At 34.0% G+C, this 22,277-nt stretch overlaps 1 protein-coding gene across 1 annotated transcript in view; it reads right to left on the reverse strand.

Annotated features, from left to right (window-relative positions):
• The window catches only part of Tecrl (trans-2,3-enoyl-CoA reductase-like), a 77,074-nt gene that overhangs the window by 8,562 nt on the left and 46,235 nt on the right, over window positions 1-22,277 (reverse strand). Inside the window, exons 5-8 of the mRNA NM_153801.3 lie at window positions 14,167-14,282; window positions 7,891-7,996; window positions 4,557-4,629; window positions 3,305-3,348 (exon numbers count right to left, since the gene is read on the reverse strand). Of these exons, the coding sequence (NP_722496.2) occupies window positions 3,305-3,348; window positions 4,557-4,629; window positions 7,891-7,996; window positions 14,167-14,282 (339 nt within the window). The remainder of the gene's footprint in view (window positions 1-3,304; window positions 3,349-4,556; window positions 4,630-7,890; window positions 7,997-14,166; window positions 14,283-22,277) is intronic.

Consider the following 22,277-nt stretch of genomic DNA (forward strand, 5'->3'; position numbering starts at 1 on the left):
AAACATTAATACACAGTGTATTAAATTTAGAGCAGATGAAAAATACATGAACTTCAAAAGAAGAATAATTCTAAAATCTATATTGTTTCCTGGATCTTATTTTTATATTTCCCTTTGAGTGTGCAATCCTTATACATATTTAAGAGGTCAACATTATATTTAAAATTTGAAAAAGCAAGCTCTAAAAAACTTCATAGACTGTAGCATTCATTTAGTGAGATCTAAGTAAACATTTTATCAGAATTCTTTTTCCTCACCTTTAAATATATTTTATGGCAATTTCGTGTAACTTATGATAATTTTTCCTAAAGTATTATGTAACAATAATTCAGTAGAAAGAAGTTAAGTGGAGCAAGAGGGTTAATTATAACATATAGTAAAGCAATGGGCTATCCTTTCCTGGGATAGGGAATCAAGTGAATCAAGAAACACTGTAATACCATTCAACATGGTTAAAAATTGTCTCACCAGGTAATTGTCTATTCTACATACCAACTAAAGCAAAAATAACTTTTAAATAAATTTTAAGGTTTTTATACTCTATAGAACATAAAACAATGAAGAAAAATATAAAGTTTTGCAAACATTAATTCTTACTAGAAAACTGCAATTGGGGTATACATTGTCATTAAAATATACTTTAATGAATACTTGTCATTATTTACCCTTTGATCATTCTACATAATAAATGACTGCACTATGTTCTGTTAGTTTAATTAGAGTTAATTTACAATGTTATGGACTTATAATGAGATGATAATTAATTTCTTTACAAATAAAATACACTTAGAGCATTCATATCATAATAAACTACCCATACACGTTTGTTGATTTTTATGAATGAATAAACAAACTATCTTTGAATTATCCAATCTGTTTGCAATAAATTCACATATTCTGAATTTAGATTATATATGAAAAATTATTCAGGTCATAAGTGTTTTGTCCTGGATTATTATCCATTACCTAAAAATGAGTAACAAATGTTTGCAAATTTAAATCTGTCTGGCAAATATTTATTATCATTATTAATTATTATTACTATTATATTTACTTATATCTTCATTATTAAATCTATATAGGCAATTACATGTTATATAATATATATTTATAAATAACATATATAAACAATAAATTACAAGAGTATTCTGAGACAACAATTTTCTTTAATAATCAACATGATTTATATTTTGAAGAAGTTCCTTGAAGATTGACTTCTAATTTACTAGATTTGATTTGCTGTTGAGTAGATTTATATTTATTGTTTTCAAATTTAAGAAAAAGTACAAAATTCTCCAATATCATCTATATGTACTTCTCTACTTCATTATAACTGGATTATATTTACCATTTTTGAGCATTGAGTTAATTCACATTAGCTGGCTGGATTTCACCAATTTCACCTGGATTTTATGCAAGATAAAATTGATGAATTGTATATGAAAATGTCAATAATCAGCTGACAAATAAAGAGAAAAACAAGTCAGTTGCGTGTTTCAAGTTTTTAGAATTTTGCTTATGTCTAATTATGTACTGAGTATAAGATGCTTCTAATACAATTGTTTTGAAAACCTGTATTTATATTTAAATGTTTATTTTTGCACTTGTTTTTAATATTTAACAGAAAATAAATAGATTATAGAAAATTGGAGATATGTAATAAATCAACAATAGTTCATTAAGGGAATAGTGTGAATAACAACCAAATACAAAAATGGAATTATAAACATGTTGCAAAAAGCAGAGACTGCAGTTAGACAAAGGGTAAAAATCAGAGCAATAACCAGAGGTGAACACCAACACCAAACAGAACCCTAATTATGTCCATGCTGAAACAGGTTGTTGTTGCTTTTGTTTATGAACCCATTACTTCCCGTCCCAAATATTTTTGAGTAGTTAATAGTGGAAAATTAGTTATAAAACCTTTATATAAAATGAAGCTATGAGGCTATTCATGTAGGAACAATGTATAAGTATGAAAATTAAATGTTTAGTGTACTTTAACCACCTTTTTGAAATTCTAAAAATAAACTATCATATTTACTGAATAATAGATAATTGTATCCTACTATGTGCACGTTTGTTGATTTATTTTATTTATTTTTTCGGGGGTGGATTTAAGACAGGGTTTCTCTGTGTAGCCCTGGCTGTCCTGGAACTCGCTATGTAGACCAGGCTGGCCTTGAACTCAGAAATCTGCCTGCCTCTGCCTCTCAAGTGCTGGGATTAAAGGCGTATGCCACCACTGCCTGGCGGATTTTTAAAATAAAGGTGAACACACAGTAGGTGAACTTATTAACAACTGTGAAGTTAATATAAACACATAGTTTGTCTCCTGGAGTGACTTATTAAAAGGGAAAGAATTTTATCTACCCAGATCAATTTTTATCAAATTCAATGGAAAAGCATATTTGCTTATATGAAGTAGTGGGGAAGAAAAATTATGTTGAGAACAGTTTAGAAAGATGCAGTTCCTGGTTCAATACTCAGTACCACTAAGTAAGTCAGGCGGGTGCTGGCTCTTTCTGCATACTGAATCAATAAAGTTATAAACTTCTTTAAAAAAGATTTACTCAGTTACTTATTTTTATGTATATGAGTGCAATATAGCTGTGCAGATGATTGTGAGCCATCATGTGGTTGCTGAGAATTGAACTCAGGAACTTTGGAAGAGCAGTCAATGCTCTTACTTGCTGAGCCATCTCTCCAGCCCCATACATTTATAACTTAATGAACACTTTTGGATATCTGTCTATTGTATTTGTGAAAATGTTTGCTCTTAGAGGCTTGCAAATTCATAAAAGAATGGATGACAAGAAGGACCATGGACACTATCTTTTAACTTTGCTATATTTCAAATAATTCTGGTTATCTGTTATAAGTGAAAGTTAAATTTATTTAAGAATACTTAATGACTAATATGTAAACCATATAAAGTTATTTATATACTATACCACTTTTTGTGTGAATGTGCAAATTATATACATTATAAAATAGGTATTTTCTTTTTAAAATTTATTTATTCTTATTTTCTGTGCAATAGTGTTTTGCCTGCATTTACATCTCTGTGAGGGTGGCAAATCTTGGAGATATAGACATCTGTGGGCTGGGTTTTGAAACAAGATCCTCTGAAACAGCATTCAGTGTTATTAACTGCTGAGCCATCTTTCCAGCCCTGAAATAGATATTTTTTTACATAGCTAAATATATTTTCTACATACTTATTGTTCTCTGTATGATTTATTTTGTATTTTTATTAACACTAAATTTAGAACATCAGTAAAATTAACTATATAATACATACCAGAAAGTTGATAGCAGACACTATTACTTGCCTGTTTCCAAATGCTGTAAAGAAGAAAAAGAAGGTGAGATGCAAGCAAATGCACCTATCAGGATCATTGAACTAAAGAAAGACATAACACAAGCGTATTTACAGGATCCACCCTCCTCTAATGAAAAAGAACTGTCATACACATCTGAATATTTAATATTATACTTTTGAATTTCAAAATGTTCGAATTCTTTTTGTTTACTCATATACTTGACTTCTTGTATGCTAATACTATGTAGAAAACAAATGGAACCTAAAATTTTTTGTATAAGCTTTTGGAAAGTAGAGTGTATCTTGCTAAGGTCTCATTTAACTATACACACACACACACACACACACACACACACACACACACACACACATATATATATATATATATGGTCCACAAATAACAGCATGTATATATGTTCTTTTTCTTGTTTAACATGGTAATGAAAAAAATCATATTTCTATTATTTTGCACTTTTTATATTTCCTATGCTAATTTTACAAATTTTCAGTGTACTTTGTATTCTCACTGTTATAAGAACTTCATAATTATCATTAGAATGTGTACAAGAGAATTGGCATTTATATTTTATATATATATCATTTGTAAACAGGTGTATTCCAATCCTATGTTGTTCAAGTAGAGGTTATACTTGTATTTCTACATAATACATAATATAAATACACACACACACACACATATATGACATACATACACAAAATTTCATACAGAATGTATATAATATATTTATACATTGTATATGTGTATATATTTCTACATTGTATATGTATATATGTGTATATATATATACATATATATGTCACCTATATAAGTCGATCAGAGTACATTTAGTACTGCTTGTATGTACATGTTCTTAAGACTGATGACTTAGGATTAGATAACCTCTCAAAGGTTTCATTCCTTGGGAAAACTGATTTTACATTTCTTAGCAAATATAATGTGGCAGTGGGTAAGCCTGTTTTATATTTTTTATCACTTCACTGTCTATTTTTTGACAATTAACTAGTAATTTTCTTAGAATTTCTAGAGAAAATATACATGTCAGTAAAATGTAGTCTTTTAAGACCAAATGAAAAATTAAAGATTATGATACAGATGAAATTCAAATTTGACATTGTCAGTAAATTCTGTTAATTATAAGGCATTCCCTTATGTAAATAAGAGCTGAACTTGTTTTTTAGCATGGGTTTAGTAAAAAGAAATTGTACGTACATGGTGGTGTATATCTTGGGTGATTAATATAATAAGCCATCCAAGAAGTGAATCCCCAATAAAATGCACAACCCTACAAATAAAACAAGACAAAAAAAGTTATAGAAATAATATAGCTGGGCAGTGGTGGCACAAACCTTTAATCCCAGCACTTGGGAGGCAGAGGCAGGTGAATTTCCGAGTTCGACCAGCCTAGTCTACAGAGTAAGTTCCAGGACAGCCAGGGCTACACAGAGAAACCCTGTCTAGAAAAACAAAACAAACATAACAAAACAAAGGAAGAAATGCTATAATAAACACTATATATTCTTATCTAAATACCCATATATTTACACACACACTGGACCATCTGAAAATTACTTTTGTTGATTTCGTTACTTGAAAACTTTATACCTGTATAAAGTTCATCTGATTACTGCAACCCCTCATTCTCTTAATCTCCATCCTACCCCCATATACCTACTTTTTGACCCGAGTGCTCCCTTCCGTTTGTGTTCAATATATATGCATGAGTTTTCTCTCTCTCTCTCTCTCTCTCTCTCTCTCTCTCTCTCTCTCTCTCTCTCTCTCTCTCCCCTCCCTTCCTTCCTCCCTCCTCTCTCCCTCCCTCCCTCCCTCCTCTCCCTCTCCCCTTCCCCTCTCTCCTCTCCTCTCTCTCTCTCTCTCTCTCTCTCTCTCTCTCTCTCTCTCTCTCTCTCTCTTTCTTTCTCTCTTTCTTCTTTTTTCTGTTGGGGGGGGGGTGTTTTGAAACCATGTTTCTCTGTGTAGCCCTGGTTATCCTGGAACTCACTCTGTAGACCAGGCTGGCCTCGAACTCAGAAATCCATTTGCCTCTGCTTCCCAAGTGCTGGGATTAAAGGCATGCACCATCACTGCCTGTCCCTATGCGTGGGTTTTGTTGCTGTGGTTTGTTTGTTTGTTCCTTTGTTTAGACTCACTGAGTTTAATCAGGATAGTCATGATAATGTGAAGGTCTCCTTAGTGAGTCAAGTCTGAAGAAAATGAATGCCTTACCCTAGAGTCAATCAACAGTCATAGGAATGCATGCTTGATACTGTATTCCTGGTCAAAACCCAATGCCTGAGGAGGGTTTAAACTTTCCAGGTGAATTTCTCTATGTATGTATGAATGTATGTATGTATGCATCTATCTATCTATCTATCTATCTATCTATCTATCTATCTATCTATCTATCTAATTAGATATTTTCTTCATTTACATTTGAAATGCTATCCCAAAAGTCCCCTATACCCTTCCCCTGCCCTGTTCCCCAACCCACACAATCCTGCTTCCTGGCCCTGGCATTCCCCTGTACTGGGGGGTATGATCTTTGCAAGACCAAGGGCCTCTCCTCCCAATGATGGTCTACCAGGCCATCTTCTGTGACATATGCAACTAGAGACACAGCTCTGGGGGTACTGGTTAGTTCATATTGTTGTTCCTCCTATAGGGTTGCAGACCCCTTCAGCTCCTTGGGTACTTTCTCTAGCTCCTTTATTGGGGGCCCTGTGCTCCATCCAATAGATGACTGTGAGCATCCACTTCTGTTTTTGCCAGGCACAGTCATAGCCTCACAGGAGACAGCTATATCAGGGTCCTGTCAAGTTGTTAATCTAAAATGCCATGATCAAAAGCTGTATTCTAAACACTTGTTTCTTCCCACAGACAAAGGTTATCCCCACCCTTATTCAGAAAAATTTCTCTTTGACACAGCTCTGGGGAATTAATTCAAGGACATTGTTGGCTTTTCATTTATGAACAAGACTTATATGCCACCACCATCACCCCTAAGTCTGATGGGATATCTCTGACTTGGCAGTATTTAGAATGTAATAACGGAATGATACAGACTTTCTAAAGCTGCTTTCTGTTCATGGTACAAACAATACAGGAATGTTCTCCCAGACCATGGACTACCTGCAATGGACATAGCCAATACTGGACTCAAATATGTCCACCACATATCACAGAGAGGTTCACAGGCTCTTGTCTCCCCCACTGAACTACTGGATATTGTAATTTTTTAAAATAAAGTATCCAAACTGAATACATGGACTGCTTCTGCCAAACATAAAACAGCATTTAACAATGAATTTTTGTATTATTATGAATAACCTAACTTTGTTGCAGGTTTTATATATTCATGGGTATTTAAGACAAAATTCAATATTTTATACCATACAATTATTTATTAAGAACAAATATTTTTATCATAATATTAATATACTGAAAGAAATGATCTATAGCAAAGTATTGGTACTACATAGTACAATGCCAACATAATAATTACCACAAATATATGCTGATTATTTGTTGAAAACTATGTCAGACTTGATCATAGAGGCTAAAGCACTCTCCTGGCACTGTTTCAAATTGGTAGTTAAAAAAGTGGATTCTCTAAGCATTCTAGAATTCTCTCTCTCTCTCTCTCTCTCTCTCTCTCTCTCTCTCTCTCTCTTAGATATTTGTATAAAGAAAAAATTTAAGAGCATACTATATTAATAATAATAATTCAAATAAAAGATAAAGTATATTGATTTTGAATTGAAAACTTGAATTGTCAAGTTTCCTAATTTACATTTTCAATGCAGTGTCTGAAAACTTTCATGAATTTTTTGGTAGCTTCTTGACCTTTGATCTTTTTAGATTCTTACCTTTTCCTCATGGCAGATTCTAGCATCACACTGGAAGCTATGATAACCACATAATACTATGTGGCTTTCTTCCATTTCAAATGGGTTTAAGAAACCTGATTCAATGCTCAAATGAATACATTTCCATGCATGATCTACTTTATAATCTTATGTTCTCAGAGGGTTAATTAACTAAGATTAAGTCACAAGTAAAATTAAAAAGTTGATACATATGTAGATATAAGAAAAAGTGAGTAATATCATATAGATGATGGATCTGCTTTGTTGTTTCTCTTCAAACTGACAAAAGCTAGACTAGAAAATTGAGCATGCCTCTATAAGATTTGTATGCACTCATGCCTTTGTGATAGTTCCTTGATTAATCATTGATGTGCAGGAGCCCAGGTCACTGTGGGTCATGGCTCTCCTTTGTAGGTGGTACAGTTGTATGTAAGAAATCCCTGCCTTGGCTTATTTCAGGGAGACATAATACAATAGGAGGAAAAAATAAACCTATACTTCCCTAGTAGTTTTTTGTCATCATGGGCCTTTTCTCTTTCTCTTTCTCTCTCCCCACTCTCTCCCCCTCTCACTCCTTCTTTCTTTCTTTACAGCTACTGAACCATAGCTAGCACAATGATGCAATGTAAATTTTATTATTTGAAATATAAATTCAACCCATAATGCATCTTAATTCTCACCTTTATCAAGTTTTTCATAGGACTGTGTCCTGTAGAAACTTTGTGAACAAATAAAGTCTCCAGGAGGAGTCGGATGTAGTGGATACAATGGCAGAAGAAAGCCAAGCTGGAAAATTGAACAAATTAATAGTCAATTAACTGCTTTTCTGGAACCCACCATAAAATGCCATATTATGTAATTTTTAAAAGGTTATTTAGTTTTAAAATTTTCTGACAGGCATATATTATATACTGAGCACATAATTCCCTCTGTTTTCTTGCTCTGCTCTGCCACAGAAAATTCTTGAGCCCTGCAGTCTTATTTATGCTTTCAAGTCTATATACACATATGAGTGTGTGTGTGTGTGTGTGTGTGTGTGTTACAGATCTTGACAAATCTTAGCAGATATTTTAATTTGTAAATTATATCAGAATGTCTCATTAGCAAGAAATCTTATTTAATTCGAATTAGCTATAAATGTTTATTTAATTTTTTTCTAAACAATTTAAAATTTTATTTAATAACGAAAATAACTAATAAAAATATATCAAAATAACTTCTGATGATACCAGAAATATCTCATAACCTCAAACATAAAAATTTTTCGTGTCCATATGCCTTAGGAAGTAGCATAAATATAATAATTAACAATGTGTTTGTAAGAAATTGCCTGCAGATTGAAGCAGATAATGAACAAGTTTAAAAATAACCAATGCCTATGTTGAGAGTAGTTGACATTTTGCAACATTCAAAATTACTTTATAATTGTCTGCTTTTTCTTTTGTCAGTACTGGAACATTAATAGAGTTTGAATTTCATCTTCTATGCTGTCTGATGGCAGCCTGTATTTGATAGGTTCTGATGACCTGACACATTGCCACATTTGTCTCTTCATATGCTTGCTTCCCTGCATTTAAGGCTCCTCCTCTTGCCATTTTTATATAACTCCTCTTTCCAAAGTAAATGCTAAATGTCTTTTAGGATGGCCAATTTTCTTGGACAGACATTCTATTAACACATTTAGCTATTTTATTGTAAGTGAAAGCTAGAATAGTTAAAAATGTAAAGTAATTGATAGTATATTTCACCTTGAAGCTTTTCATTTTCATGAGGTGTAGTGTTGATCTTAAAGGCTGAACCACTAGTGTTCTGTTCAGGAAACTTCCCTCTGTGCCAGTCAATGACTTTGGGGTTCTTTCCCATTGAGGTCCTAGATCCATGTTGACTTGAGCTTTTTATTTTTTTAATTGGGTTTTTATTTCATTTACATTTCCAATGCTATCCCAAAAGTCCTCCACACGCTCCCCCACCCAATCCCACTTCTTGGCCCTGGCGTTCCTCTGTACTGAGGCAGATAAAGTTTACACGACCAATGGGCCTCTCTTTCCACTGATGGCAGACTGTTGAGAATTTTTTATGTCTATCCTTTGTTTTTGTTTTTCCAATGCAGTTGATAATTGTTTGAAGTCCTTGTCTTACAGAGCTTTCATTTTCTTGGTTAAGAGTTACACCAAGATATTTTAGACTATTTGTGGCTATTGTGATTGGTTTTATCCAGAATTTCATTTTCAGCCTGTTTATCATTTGTATAAAGGAAGGCTACTGATTTATTTGAGTTAATTAATATCCTGCCACATTGCTGAAAGTGTTTATCAGCTGTAGGAATTCTCTGGAGGAATTTTTGGTGTTGCTTATTATACTATCATATCACTTGGAAATAATGAAACTTTGACTTCTTCCTTTCTAATTTGTATCCCCTTGATCTACTTTTGTTGTCTAATTGCTCTAGCTAGATGTCTAATATCTAAACTATATAAGGAACCCAAGAAGTTAACATCCAAAAAACCCCAGAATCCCTTAAAAACGGGGTACAGAGATAAAGAGACAATTCACAACAGAAGAATATCAAATGACCAAGAAACACTTAAAGAAATGTTCAAAGTCCTTAATCATCAGAGAACTTAAAAGCTAAACAACCCTCAGATTCCACCTTACACAAGTCAGAATGGCTAACATCAAAATCTCAGGTGACAGCAGATGCTGGTGAGGATGTGGAGAAAAGGGACACTCCTCCATTTTTGGTGGGATTGCAAGCTGGTACAAACACTCTGGAAATCAATCTGGCAGTTTGTCAAAAAATTGGAAATATATCTACCTGAAGACCCCTCTATACTACTCTTGGGCATAAACCCAAGGTGCCTGACCACACCACAAGGACACATGCCCCACCTTGTTCAAAGCATCCTGAAGCAGGAAATCCAGATGTCCCTCAACCCAACCAAAGAATGGATACAGTAAATGTCATTCATTTGCATAATGGAATACTATTCAGCTATTAAAAACAAAGACATCATTCATTTTACCTGCAAATAGAAGGAACTAGAAAATATTATTCAGAGTGAGGCAATTCAAACACAAAGGGGCATGCATGGTATGTATTCACTGATAAGTAGATATTAGCCAAAAAGTACAGAATGCCTAAGATACAATCCACAGACCATAAGAAAGTGTAACAAGCAAAAGGAGCAAGTGAGGAGGTTTCAACCACATTTAGAATAGGGAATGAAATAATCATAGAAGGCAAAGGGAGGAAGGGATTTGAGAGGGATAGGGGAGGTGGAGGAGGAAAGGGGAATGGGATCAATGAATAGAAATAAGCAGCCTCAGGGTATGGGAGGTGGTGGGTGACCTTCTAGAAAGACCCAGATAACTGGGAGGTGAAAGACTGTCAGGACTCAATGGAGGTGATCATAGCCCAAATGTCCAACATTGGAAAGAGGGATCTCAAAGAGTCTACCATCAGTAGGTAGATAGGGCCTTAAGTGGAGGGACAGGGTTACTAACCCCCAGTCAAAATTTCTGACCCAGTATTGTTCCTGTCTAAAAAATGTTCAGAAATAAAATTGGAGAAGATACTGAAGTAAAGGCAGTCCCATGACCAGCCCAATTTGGGATCCATCTCAGGGTCGGGGCAGGGGGGTGGGGGGGGTGTAACCAGAACCTAACACTATTACTGATGCTATGATGTTTTTCCAAAGTATGTCCTGGCATCACTGTCCTCTGAGAGGTCCCACCAACAGCTGACTGAGAAAGACATAGATACTTACACCCAACTATTGGACTGAAGTCAGAAACCCCTATGGTTGAAGTAGGCACAGGACTGAAGAATTTGAAAGGGAGAGCAACCCCATAGGAAGACCAGCAGTGTCAACTAACCCAGACCCCAGGGAGCTCCCAGAGACTGAACCACCAATCAGGAGCATAAACAAACACAGTAGAGATCTTCTTTGGCAGGCCTCAGTGGGAGAAGATGCACTTAATCCTAGATAGACTTGAGGCCTCTGGGAAAAGGGAGGCCTGCGAGGTGGGGCATCCTCTAGACAGCAAGAGAGAGGAGGAATAGGATGAGGAACCAGGGGAGGGGGAACTGAGAGGGTCAACAACTGGGTTTTAAATAAATAAAATAATAATAAAATATATTTCAAATAAACATGGCTCAAATATAATATACTTTAAGCAGTTCAGTGGAGTAAAAATTGAAACATGCCACTTATTTAATAATAAAAGACATTTAGTTTATCATAGAAAGAGCTTATTTTACTTAGATAAATACACTAGGAGTAGTACTGACAGTAAAGTAAATAAAATATTCAATAATCACCATATACTACTAAGCACTGGTTTGCAATAGCAGGCCAAATTACCTACTGTCTGATGGGCCTTCAGTCCAATTAGGGGCATCTTGGTAATCACCAAGATGTAAATATAAATACTATACCCTTGAAAATATTTTGCTAAGCTAATCTTTGAAGTAGTTTGTAAATTTTATAGCTAGACAAACTATAGATTGCTCTTCTCCTTAGGCAGTTTCCATTCTTCTAAATATGACTATGATAACTGGTCCGCAAGGGAAGTTAAGTTATCCAGGGCAGCTCCAACTAGACTTCTGCAAAAAGGTATGTCCAATATCTGTGGTGTATTTCATAAAATGGCCTTCATTCAAGTTCTTTGAAGTATACAAAAGCAATCACAACAGCCTATGGTAATGTAGCTTCCTTACTTCTGATCAATAATTTGACCTAAGCATGTTCTTCTTCTTTACTGATCCATTTTGAGATTACTCTTTAGAATCTTGCACAGTTTTCTTAAATCTCTGCCAACCACTCAAGGCTAATGTTTTAAGAAAGGACTCTTATATTACTACCAGGAATTAATTGTGGAAATTATTATACTTGGTGCTTTGGAAAACACGTGCTACTGATGGACTTGTTACTAATTTGCTGTCAAACATGCTGTTTGTGTTTAAGAATAGTAATCTGTCAGTCAGTTCATTTGTATCTTAATTGTTCATCTTTCAATCTGTGCTGTATATTCAATATATGCTTAAATTCATTCTTAAAATCCAAGTGTTGTGTTCTCCTTCCAACACCCTAAACTTATGTCCTAACTTTATTAAACAGTCAATTTAATTGAAGAAAAATGAAGAGTTTTATATTTCAAAGCTTCCTTGAAAAGCCTATCATTTTAAAGAATCAATTTTCTGTTGTACCTTTGTGAAGGGCTACAGTAACCGTTCTTCTGTTCCTACAGTAGACTAAATGGCTTTATAATACATATTCTTTTAATATGAACAGTTTCTCGATTGACCAGTTGCAATATAACCCATTAAATACCCAAAGTGAAATAAGTATGTATGCAATGAGTTCACCTATCAAACTAAATTATTACAATGAGTAATTTGTATAAACTACGCCATGTCAACAACGTATTGCAAGTATTGCAGGAGTTAAATTTAGAGAAAAAAATCAACAATGATCACAGAAACATAGTTTAGAAAATAAGAAACAAGCTAAACTAGTAAGATTTATGAAAGTAATTGGAATGACCACTGGAAGTGAGCAATATGGACAATATTGACATCATTCTTGAAATCTAGATAATAGAGGGGAAGCTATGAGAATTGGGAAAGTTGTGGTTGAACAACTTGTGTAGAGAAGGGCACTGGGGAGTCGAAACAAGGAGTCCTCAGCATGGCTGAGCCTTAGTGTCTATAATGAGATGTAAACATCAGGATGGGATTGGATTACCACAGCATTCACTGGACCTCAATGCTCTTGTGCTTTCTTAGTTCACTTGAGATACTTTTAAGTCACAGAATTTGAAGTTTGATTTTTTTTTTCTTTAAAACATTTTTAAACTTGATGTTAGCCAAAGGCCTAGAAGCTGATGCGTAACATCGTTAATTCTGGCCATCAGCAACAGCATCTTGTGCACAGAAGCAGAGACAGATTCAGTGCCTTTGGGAACAGTGATCAGCACACAGACGCAGCAGCTTGTCATCCTGCATGGGTATAGGGTAGGGTGTCCCAGTCTTGTTTCCAAAGTAGTTTCTCCACACAGGGATGATGGAAAGCTTGACAAAGAAGACAGTAGCTCCTCAGATGTCAGTGACTATCTGCCATTCTTGGAACACTTATAACCAAAACCAACTTGGCTGTTATACTCACCAGTAGCATCAAAAGCCTTAAACCTGGTCCCCTGGCCAGCCCAACTCTGCTTCTGCACTGGCATGATCTTTCAAACCTCATTTTTAAGGATGCTTCCAGGAAAAAGTCAATAACCATGAGTTCCTTAAGAGGCATGGAGAACATGTAGATCTTCTATAGGGATTTTACTTTCATGACCCTGAACATGTGGCCCAGCTTGGTCACAGGAATGAATTTGTCATGATCTTTATCTCCAAGATCCCCTCAGTTTTTACCTTGGTTGCTAAAACTGCTGCAGAATGCACCAAGAGAGTCTGCTTGACTTCCCAGTGCACCACAGTTATCCAAATTGGTTGTTTTCCAGAAAGAAAATTGTTTTGTTTTTGAGACAAGATCCTCTGTGTAGCCTTGGCTGTTCTGATACTAATACAGATTAGGCTGTCCTCAAACTCACAGTGCTGGAATTAAAGTTTTGCTCCTCTATCCCAGAGTCTTCAACTCTATTATATAAAATCTATATGACTTAGTAATATTATAGTATGGACCTACAATGTTTTATATTTTCTGAGTTATGCTATATGATCCCAATCTTCCTGATGTTAGGAGGCAGGTGTGCTTCTGCCATACATGTGATCAGAAAGTGAATAGCTGGTACCTTATAGTGTGATAAGAGTTAAGATGCATTGGTCCAAAAGTTAGATTTGCTTTAAATTCTGATGCCTTTAACTAACAATGTAATTATGGAGAAGTAGTCTATTCTTTATTCAGGATACATATGTCACCTTTGTGTCTCCCATGTCTGTCACTTACTGTACCACAGGGTGCCGGGGCCATCTAGTGCTCTCCTTGACATCATATATGTATGAGCTCCTCAAGTAAAAAAGAAGGTATATTAACAGAGGTCCTGAGTATTCAGCCAAAAAGACCTGAAAGTAGAAAGTACATTTGGATTAAAAATATTTTTATAAATATTTTAAGATTCAGGTGCATTCATTCATGAGAATTGATCAAATACATAATATGGTGAAATATATGAACAGATATTGACTTTTTCAAAACAGGCTAGATACTGCTGCAAATAAATCTTGCTCAGAGGAACTCACTTAGAGCTAAGAAGAATTGGTAATGTAGACACATTTTTTAAAATGATTCTAAACAACTATTTTATTGCAATGAAATAGCAAATGAAAACATCCAAAGTTAGATTAATGTGGCTATTTACACAGTTATTTGCCCAGAACCAAACTCTGTGCATCTCCGTGCACTTCTATATCATTGTACTGGTCATTGTAAAGCAGTAGGTCTCTCTTAAGATTTCACATTGTCACCATTCATTACAATTTAGGCACTTATCCATCACATACACACACATACACACACACACACACACACACACATATACACACACACACAAGATTTGAAATTAGAAAAGCAATAGTGTTATATCCTCTGATTTTGAACTTAGTAACAAATAGTGCAAAATCATTCTATGTGATTAGGCAAATGCATTTAACTATGATTTAGTTTTGCCCTGCTCAATCTACACCCGATGTGAAGTACCCACTCATTGAAAAGAACATAGTAAAAGCATCTACTTTCCCTTCTTGTTGCGTTCTCCCTTCTACACACATATTTCTTTTATAAAAATCAACTAACTCTCCCATCATTAAAACAAAACACTAAGTCTTGTCTATTTGAAATGTTATACCTTATAATACTTAACTTTAAGTTTCAACTACTCACAATCTGCATTTACTTGGGAAGAGTCTCAATGAGAGATTTTCTACATTATATTGTTCAGATGACATGTCTATAGAGGATTATTTAATTTAACTTAATTGATCTACAAAAGCCCAGGCTACAGTGGGCAATACTGAATCTGAGTCAAGGGCTTCATGAGTTAAGGCCAGCCTAGGTTATAGAAAAACTCTAAGTACCCACATGAGTATGCTATTACATAGGTGTATAAATATATGTTATGTATAAACATATATCTAGGCTTTGATAATGGATTATGTAATATCATTATGTACTTATGCATATAGTTTTGTGTTTTTAGTTGTAATTCTGAATATAGAATCACTTATGTCAGGAGCAAAAAAGACTAACAATAAGAAAAACTGTAAAAACATGATTATTTTTCTAAAATAAATTCTACATAAGAATTTATATTAATTCACTGCTTATGAGGTGAGGTGCCTTCTTATTGAAATGCAAACAGATGATCATTATGCTTAGCATGCTTGTTCTCATATCATATCAAAATTGAGGAAGATGGGTCAGGGAAATTGCCATGAGTTTGAAGCCAGTTGTGGTACAATATGAGGCCCTATTTCAGCAAGAAAAAGGGAAGAGAGAAAGAGACAGAGAAAGAGGGAAAGAGAGAGACAGAGAGTGGGGACGATGACTAGAGAGACAGTGAGATTATTAACCATCAGGAATGTCCCATAATATGTTTCAGATAATGTTTTGTAGTAATAAGGCTGTTTGCTTTATATTAAAAATTTTTAAATGTTTAATCCAATGCCACCTGATTTAACAAAGTCAAATTTTAGCAAATTCTATATGATATATTCAATATGAAAAATGTTGTGGGTAATAGTAAAATTTCATGAAAAGCCACTATAATTTAAACTAATAAAATTTTATCAGATATTATGAATAAAGTTATTCAGAGTCAGAGGAAATTAAACTATGTTTTCCCCTTTGTTATCTCTTAAATAAAATTCAGGACAGTATGCTCATAGACATGAATACAATTTAAAAGACAATATTTTATCACCAATATTTCATAAGCTAAAACACAGCAGTTCAAATGGGAACTAGATGTGAATTTTAAACATTGAATACGCTAGAGAATGGCACCAACTTTTGGACAATGTCTCAAAGCATTCATTTGAGGGCAAATAAAAGAAAAGATAAAAGATACTTTATTAAACTGAAAAAGGTATCAAAATTGTTTTATGATAAAAACCAAAGACTGCATAGATATATTACTGTGGTCGTTTACAAAGTGGAATTTGTGTTCTGATGAAAACTGAAAAGAGACCAGACAAAAGCTTATTCATGCAGAAGCCAAGCAAGTGATAAGTACTCATAAATTCCATTGTAAACAGTAAGGACTTGATTTTATTTTGAATTCACAAATTGCAATTAAGTTATAATTCATTAAGTCATTTATTTTATATTTTGTTAATATGCTTTTTCCTTCAGGTTTCTCTGCATTACATATATGAACCAGTTTTTTCATTCTTTCTTTCTTTTTTTTTTTTTTTTTTTTTTGGACTTTTTTTTTCTTTTGAAGTTGTATTCCTTTAAGTAGACAATGGAGGTCCTTTTGAGTCTTTGGAATGTCTATGGCATCTTCATCTTGGTGAATTATTTCCCTTTGTTATATGTAGAATATTGAATCTAGGGCCCCATGCTACTAAAGCATATATAGCTAAGTTCTACATATAAATCTGTCCAGTAGCTGCATAGAAAGTAAACACCTTTTCTACACTCTAGCATCTGGGTTAATTATGTTAGTTGATACAATCTACAGGTCATAGGAATCCTTGCATCTTGTATTCTTTAAAAAAAAAAGAGAGAAAACACATTTATATGTGTTCAGGTTACATAAAGCCATGTTAGATCTTGCTAGAGATTATAAAGTTGATTTATGTTTGAATATGTCAATTAAGTACAGCAAGTATGCAAAACCACTTGATTTACAATAAAGAGAAAGAGAAAATGTTTCTAGAAAAATAAACTAAAAAAATCAGTTATAAATTAGGTAGCATTTTTGAGCTTAAACTTTCTTTAATATATTAATATAAGTTTTTAAATTATCTTTACTTTTGTCATTATTATTAAGTTGATAGTTTGGTTTCTAACTCTATATTTGACTTCTGTGAACAAATTAAATAGCATACCTCAGAATAACCAGAAACTAACAGTAAAAACACAGTGGCATTAAACAGCTATTAAACAAAGGACAGCTGTGAATTATATTGTTAGTAGTTTCCCAAGAGTAAGATCACTTTGCATTACTGAATATCATTTATGATGGTATTGTATTAGACAAGTACTGCTTTCTTTTCCTTAAGTCTAACTCTGATGTGAACAATCTACTATGTAAATCATCCATATGCACTAAGCAATTTCAACAAATCATAATAATGAGATAAAAGAGAAAAAAAAAAAAAACACCTAATCAAAGCCCAAAGCCCTCTTTTAAGACATTTCCAGGAATGAGATATTTCCAGGAATGAGAAATTTTTAGGTCATTACAAACCTAGGTTAATTTGTGTTATTGTTGTTGTTGCTGTAAAAATATTCTCTGGATAAGAGATTGATTATGGCTATGAAGTTTTGAAGATCATAAGAAATAACAACAGCACAAATTTTCAACCTTTTTGGAAATGAATATTTAAAACCATATGCTATCTATCAAAACTGAAGGTACCCTTAAAAATACTTGTCTCCATGGACAAAAAGATCTAAATAAGAAACTGTTTTGGTCATGAGTTTCAAGAAGAATTCCCAAAGTCATCAGTGCCACTATTCATCTGAAATAAGTTAAATGGTTTTAAAGTTCAATTGCATCTTGATTTCCAGAGATCATTAATGTTTTTATTTAAAACTCCCTACATTTATCCAAAATATATGTACACTAGAGCTGGGGATACGGTGATCAAATCAAGAGTAACAATACATCTTAAAACATGAACTTATACAAGATTCAAATAACAGGACCAACATACTTATGCTTAAATGTATCTATCTTTGGGATCAAGGAAAAAAGGGAAAGAGACAATTTAGATATTGAAAAATATTGAATGTAGTGTTAGTGAAGAGATTATTCCCAATCTTAATGTTGCCGATTTGTCTTATTAATGGTGTCCTTTGTCTTACAGAATTTCCTACATTGTATGAGGTTCCATTTATCATATCCAAAATATATAAAAAAGAACTCAAGAAGTTAGCCTCCAAAAACCAAAATAACCCAATTAAAAAATGTGGTCTAGAGCTAAGCAGAGAATTCTCAAAAGGGACTCTCAAATAACTGAGAGGCACTTGAAGAAATGTTCAGCATCCTTAGTCTTCAGGGAAATGCTAATCAAAACAACCCTGAGATTCCACCTTATATCCATCAGAATGGCTAAGATCAAAACAGCACATGCCAACGAAGATGTGGAGAAAGAGGAACACTCTTCCATTGGTGGTGGGATTTCAAGCTGGCACAACCACTATGAAAATCAATCTGGTGGTTACTCAGAAAATTGGAAATAGTTCTATCTGAAGACCCAGCTATACCACTCATGGGCATATACTCGAAAGATGTTCTACCATACCACCAAAACACATGCTCCACTATGTTTACAGCAGCCTTATTTGTAATAGCCAGAATCAGGAAACAACCCAGATGTCCTTCAACCAAAGAGTGGATTCAGAAATTATTATTCATTTACACAATGGGATACTATTTAGCTATTAAAAACGATGACATCATCAATTTGCAGACGAATGGATGGAAGTAGAAAATACCATCCTGAATGAGGTAACCCAGACTCTAAAGGACAAGCATGGTATGTACTCACTGATAAGTGGATATTAGCTAAACAGTACAGAATATCCATGCTGTAACACAAAGACCATATAAAGTTTAACAAAAACTGTTCAAGTAAGGCTGCTTCAATCCCACTTAGAAAGGTGAAAAAACATCATGGGAGGCAGAGGGAGGGAGGGAAGTGGGTAAAAGAGATGAGGGGGAGCAGGAGGGGAAAAGGGAAATAGGATCAGGAATGGGGCAGGGCAAACAGGAGAGAAACAGAAAGGGCCAGGAGAATGAATAGAAATATGCAGTTTCTGGAGGTGGGAAGTGGGAGGGCCCTCTAGAAAGTCCCAGAGACCTGGGATGTGAAAGACTTCCCAGAGTCAATAGGGTATCCTTAGCCAAAATGCACAATGGGGAGAGAGAACTTGAAGAAGCCACCTCCATTCAATCGACAGGTCCCCAAGTGGGAGGACATGGTTAAGACCCACAGTCAAAATTTCTAACCCAGAACTGTTCATGTGTAATAGAACTAGAGAGACAAAAATGTGGAAGAGAATGAAAGAAAGGAGGTCTAGTGACTGTGTCAGGCCCAACTTGGGATTCATCTCATGGTGGGGCACCAAGGCCTGACATTATTACTCATGCTATGATGTGCTATATCTTATGTGTATGAACTAATTGTCAAGATATAACACTGATATCATGTCTTCAAGAAAATATTGTCAAATCCTCCTGCACTCAAGCTCAACAATGTTTGCATCTGGAGAAATTCATTTCAAACCGTATACTCAGGAAAGAACTGTGTGAATATTTTATGAAGAGCACTAAAAATTCAAGAGAGTCCCAAATAATTAATTATGTACCAAATAATAGGACCCAATGCAAATCATTGAAGACCATCAGATTTCCAGCGACCTCCATTGTAGCTATGAAAAATAAGTTGATAACAATGAAATGAAACCTAGTATTCATCAGGAGTTAAACAGGGTCACTCCCAAGGGAACAAGACTTAGAGAAAAGTAAATATTGTCCCCAAACCTATGTGATCCCATATAAAGCACTCTCTAAATATAAGAAATAAGTTGCATAAGAAAAGATCAGTTGCTTTATAATATAGAAACAGCTACCCACTCAGAAGTATGACAGAGCAGTACCTTCCTGGTGATTAAATAATTGTGTACCTTCAATTGTGTAACCCAATCTAGAATATATGCTAGAGACAAGTAGCTTAGAGCTATGAACATATACAAGAGAGAGATGAATGCAAAAATGATGAAAATTACTATTTTTAGATACCAGTGTTTGTGTGGTGAAAAATAGGTTGATATTTTAAGCATTCATCACAGTCATTTAGTGGAGAAGAAATGTTTTCATTACTGTTGACCACCGATATTTCATGTAAGACGCAAGTCAAACTGTAATTTCATTTTGCTATATCTAACAATTTCTACTGACTCTACAAAATGGCTGATTGTCCATATGCATTTGAATATTTTATAAATGTATATAAATGTCACACAGGATAAAAGATGTCCATTATACAATTTAGAGGACACAAAGTAGGTGTGGTTGCAATGTCTTTTTTAAGCATTTATTAGACTGATCTGTTTAGGGCAAAAGAGTGTGTGAATCATAAGGCTGATTTCAGAATGCTAACCAATTTCTAGATCCCTCTTTGTTGCTTAGATGAATTTTTTTCTCAAATAAGTATAATTCTCTAGTATAGATATCAAAGAATTCTCCTTTACTGCTTTTCTTCTTCATTGCTTATCCTGCTAGTGCAGCTGGAAGCTTCTAATGAACTCATGGCTGATGTCTCTCACCTTAGCACAATCCCAGGGAAGAAAATTTACTCTTCATCATAAGTTTGCTCAAAGAATCCACGAATACTTAAATCATTGTAGGTCAGATTTACCTACCTGAAATATCTTTAACTAAGCCTGCTCAAGCTCCATGTTAAATATTATATATATATATATATATATATATATATATATATATATATATATATATATATTACAAATGAATGCATCAGTAGTTTTAACCTTAATATTCCTGTATTTCAGAAGAACTAATACTATTTTAAATTTAATTATTAGCCTAACAATTTAGTACTCAAAGGCTGAACAGAGTTTGGAAACTAAAAACAAATTCATAATACCACAGGTCCCATTATACTAACCCTCATTAAGGGCCTCATTACTAAACATGGAAGGGGAATATATCTTAAAATTAATTTGGAAAAGTAGTAAATTAATAAATATAAAAATAAACACATGACTTAGAGAAGGATTTTTTTTAACATATAACTGAGCATGTATGTTTATTAGTTTTTAAAATACTCATTTATTTAATGTCTATGGGTGTTTTGTTTACAAAACAAGTCTTTCATACATAAGTACGCAGTGACTTTGAAGACCTGAAGAAGCTGATGGGACTGAGAACAATGAGAAGCCAGGTGGGTACTGAGAATTGAACCAGGAGCCTCTACCAGCTTTAAGTGCTGAGCTGCCTCTCCATTCCCCGTATTTATCAATTTTAAAATTGATTGTATAAGGAAACTGCTCAAAACATTATGAATGATAAAACTATTTTTAGTGCCAATAAAACAGAATGCACTTGAATGGAAAAAGACTGGAAATAAAAACGTTACAAATATACATTATATTGTAACACAAAACACAAATGTAAAAAAAATCAAAAATTCTCATTTTTGAAGAATATACATGAAATGTGCCAATTGTGAAATAAAAATGATGACAGAGAAGATTGCATTCTCTGCATATCATTGCAAGAATTGCTTATCACCTTTGATTTTTCTTTGTACTAAGAGATCTATGGAGTTTACTCTGGCTGTTGAAACTTTTCTATTAATTGATTGCCTCGATCGTAGGTATTTCGATCTCTCGAAGTGGTTTCAAGAACTTTTCCCCTTCAGTTCCTTTGGTGCAGTCCTCTTCTTTCTATATCATTAAATTCTGAGGTAGCAATTTTAAGAACTACAACTGTTACCCTCTCAAAAAAGAGAAGGCAGAGAATGTACCCATGAGCCCAAAACTGTGCAATACAACTCAATAGATAAGGAATAAAGTAAACAGATGGACCTCTTTTTCAGTAGAATGATATGAAAAAAAATTCCTTTCTTTCTTTATGCCACAAAAACCTTGTGTTTCAATCAAACTTTGTCCAATGATTTTGGTACATCTATAGTAGAGTTTTACATATCTACGAGGAAGTTCACTTTAGATATGGTGGTCTTTAATGATTCCTTATTATGTATTTTTATCTGTGTACATAATTATTTAATTCTTCTGGTCCCCCTTGAATTTTTATAGTTCTTTATAAAATCTTCATACAGTTCCTTCATGAGTATATTATTGAA

This window comes from Mus musculus, chromosome 5, assembly GCF_000001635.26.
Source record: "Mus musculus strain C57BL/6J chromosome 5, GRCm38.p6 C57BL/6J".
In the NCBI taxonomy this organism is placed as follows: domain Eukaryota; kingdom Metazoa; phylum Chordata; class Mammalia; order Rodentia; family Muridae; genus Mus; species Mus musculus.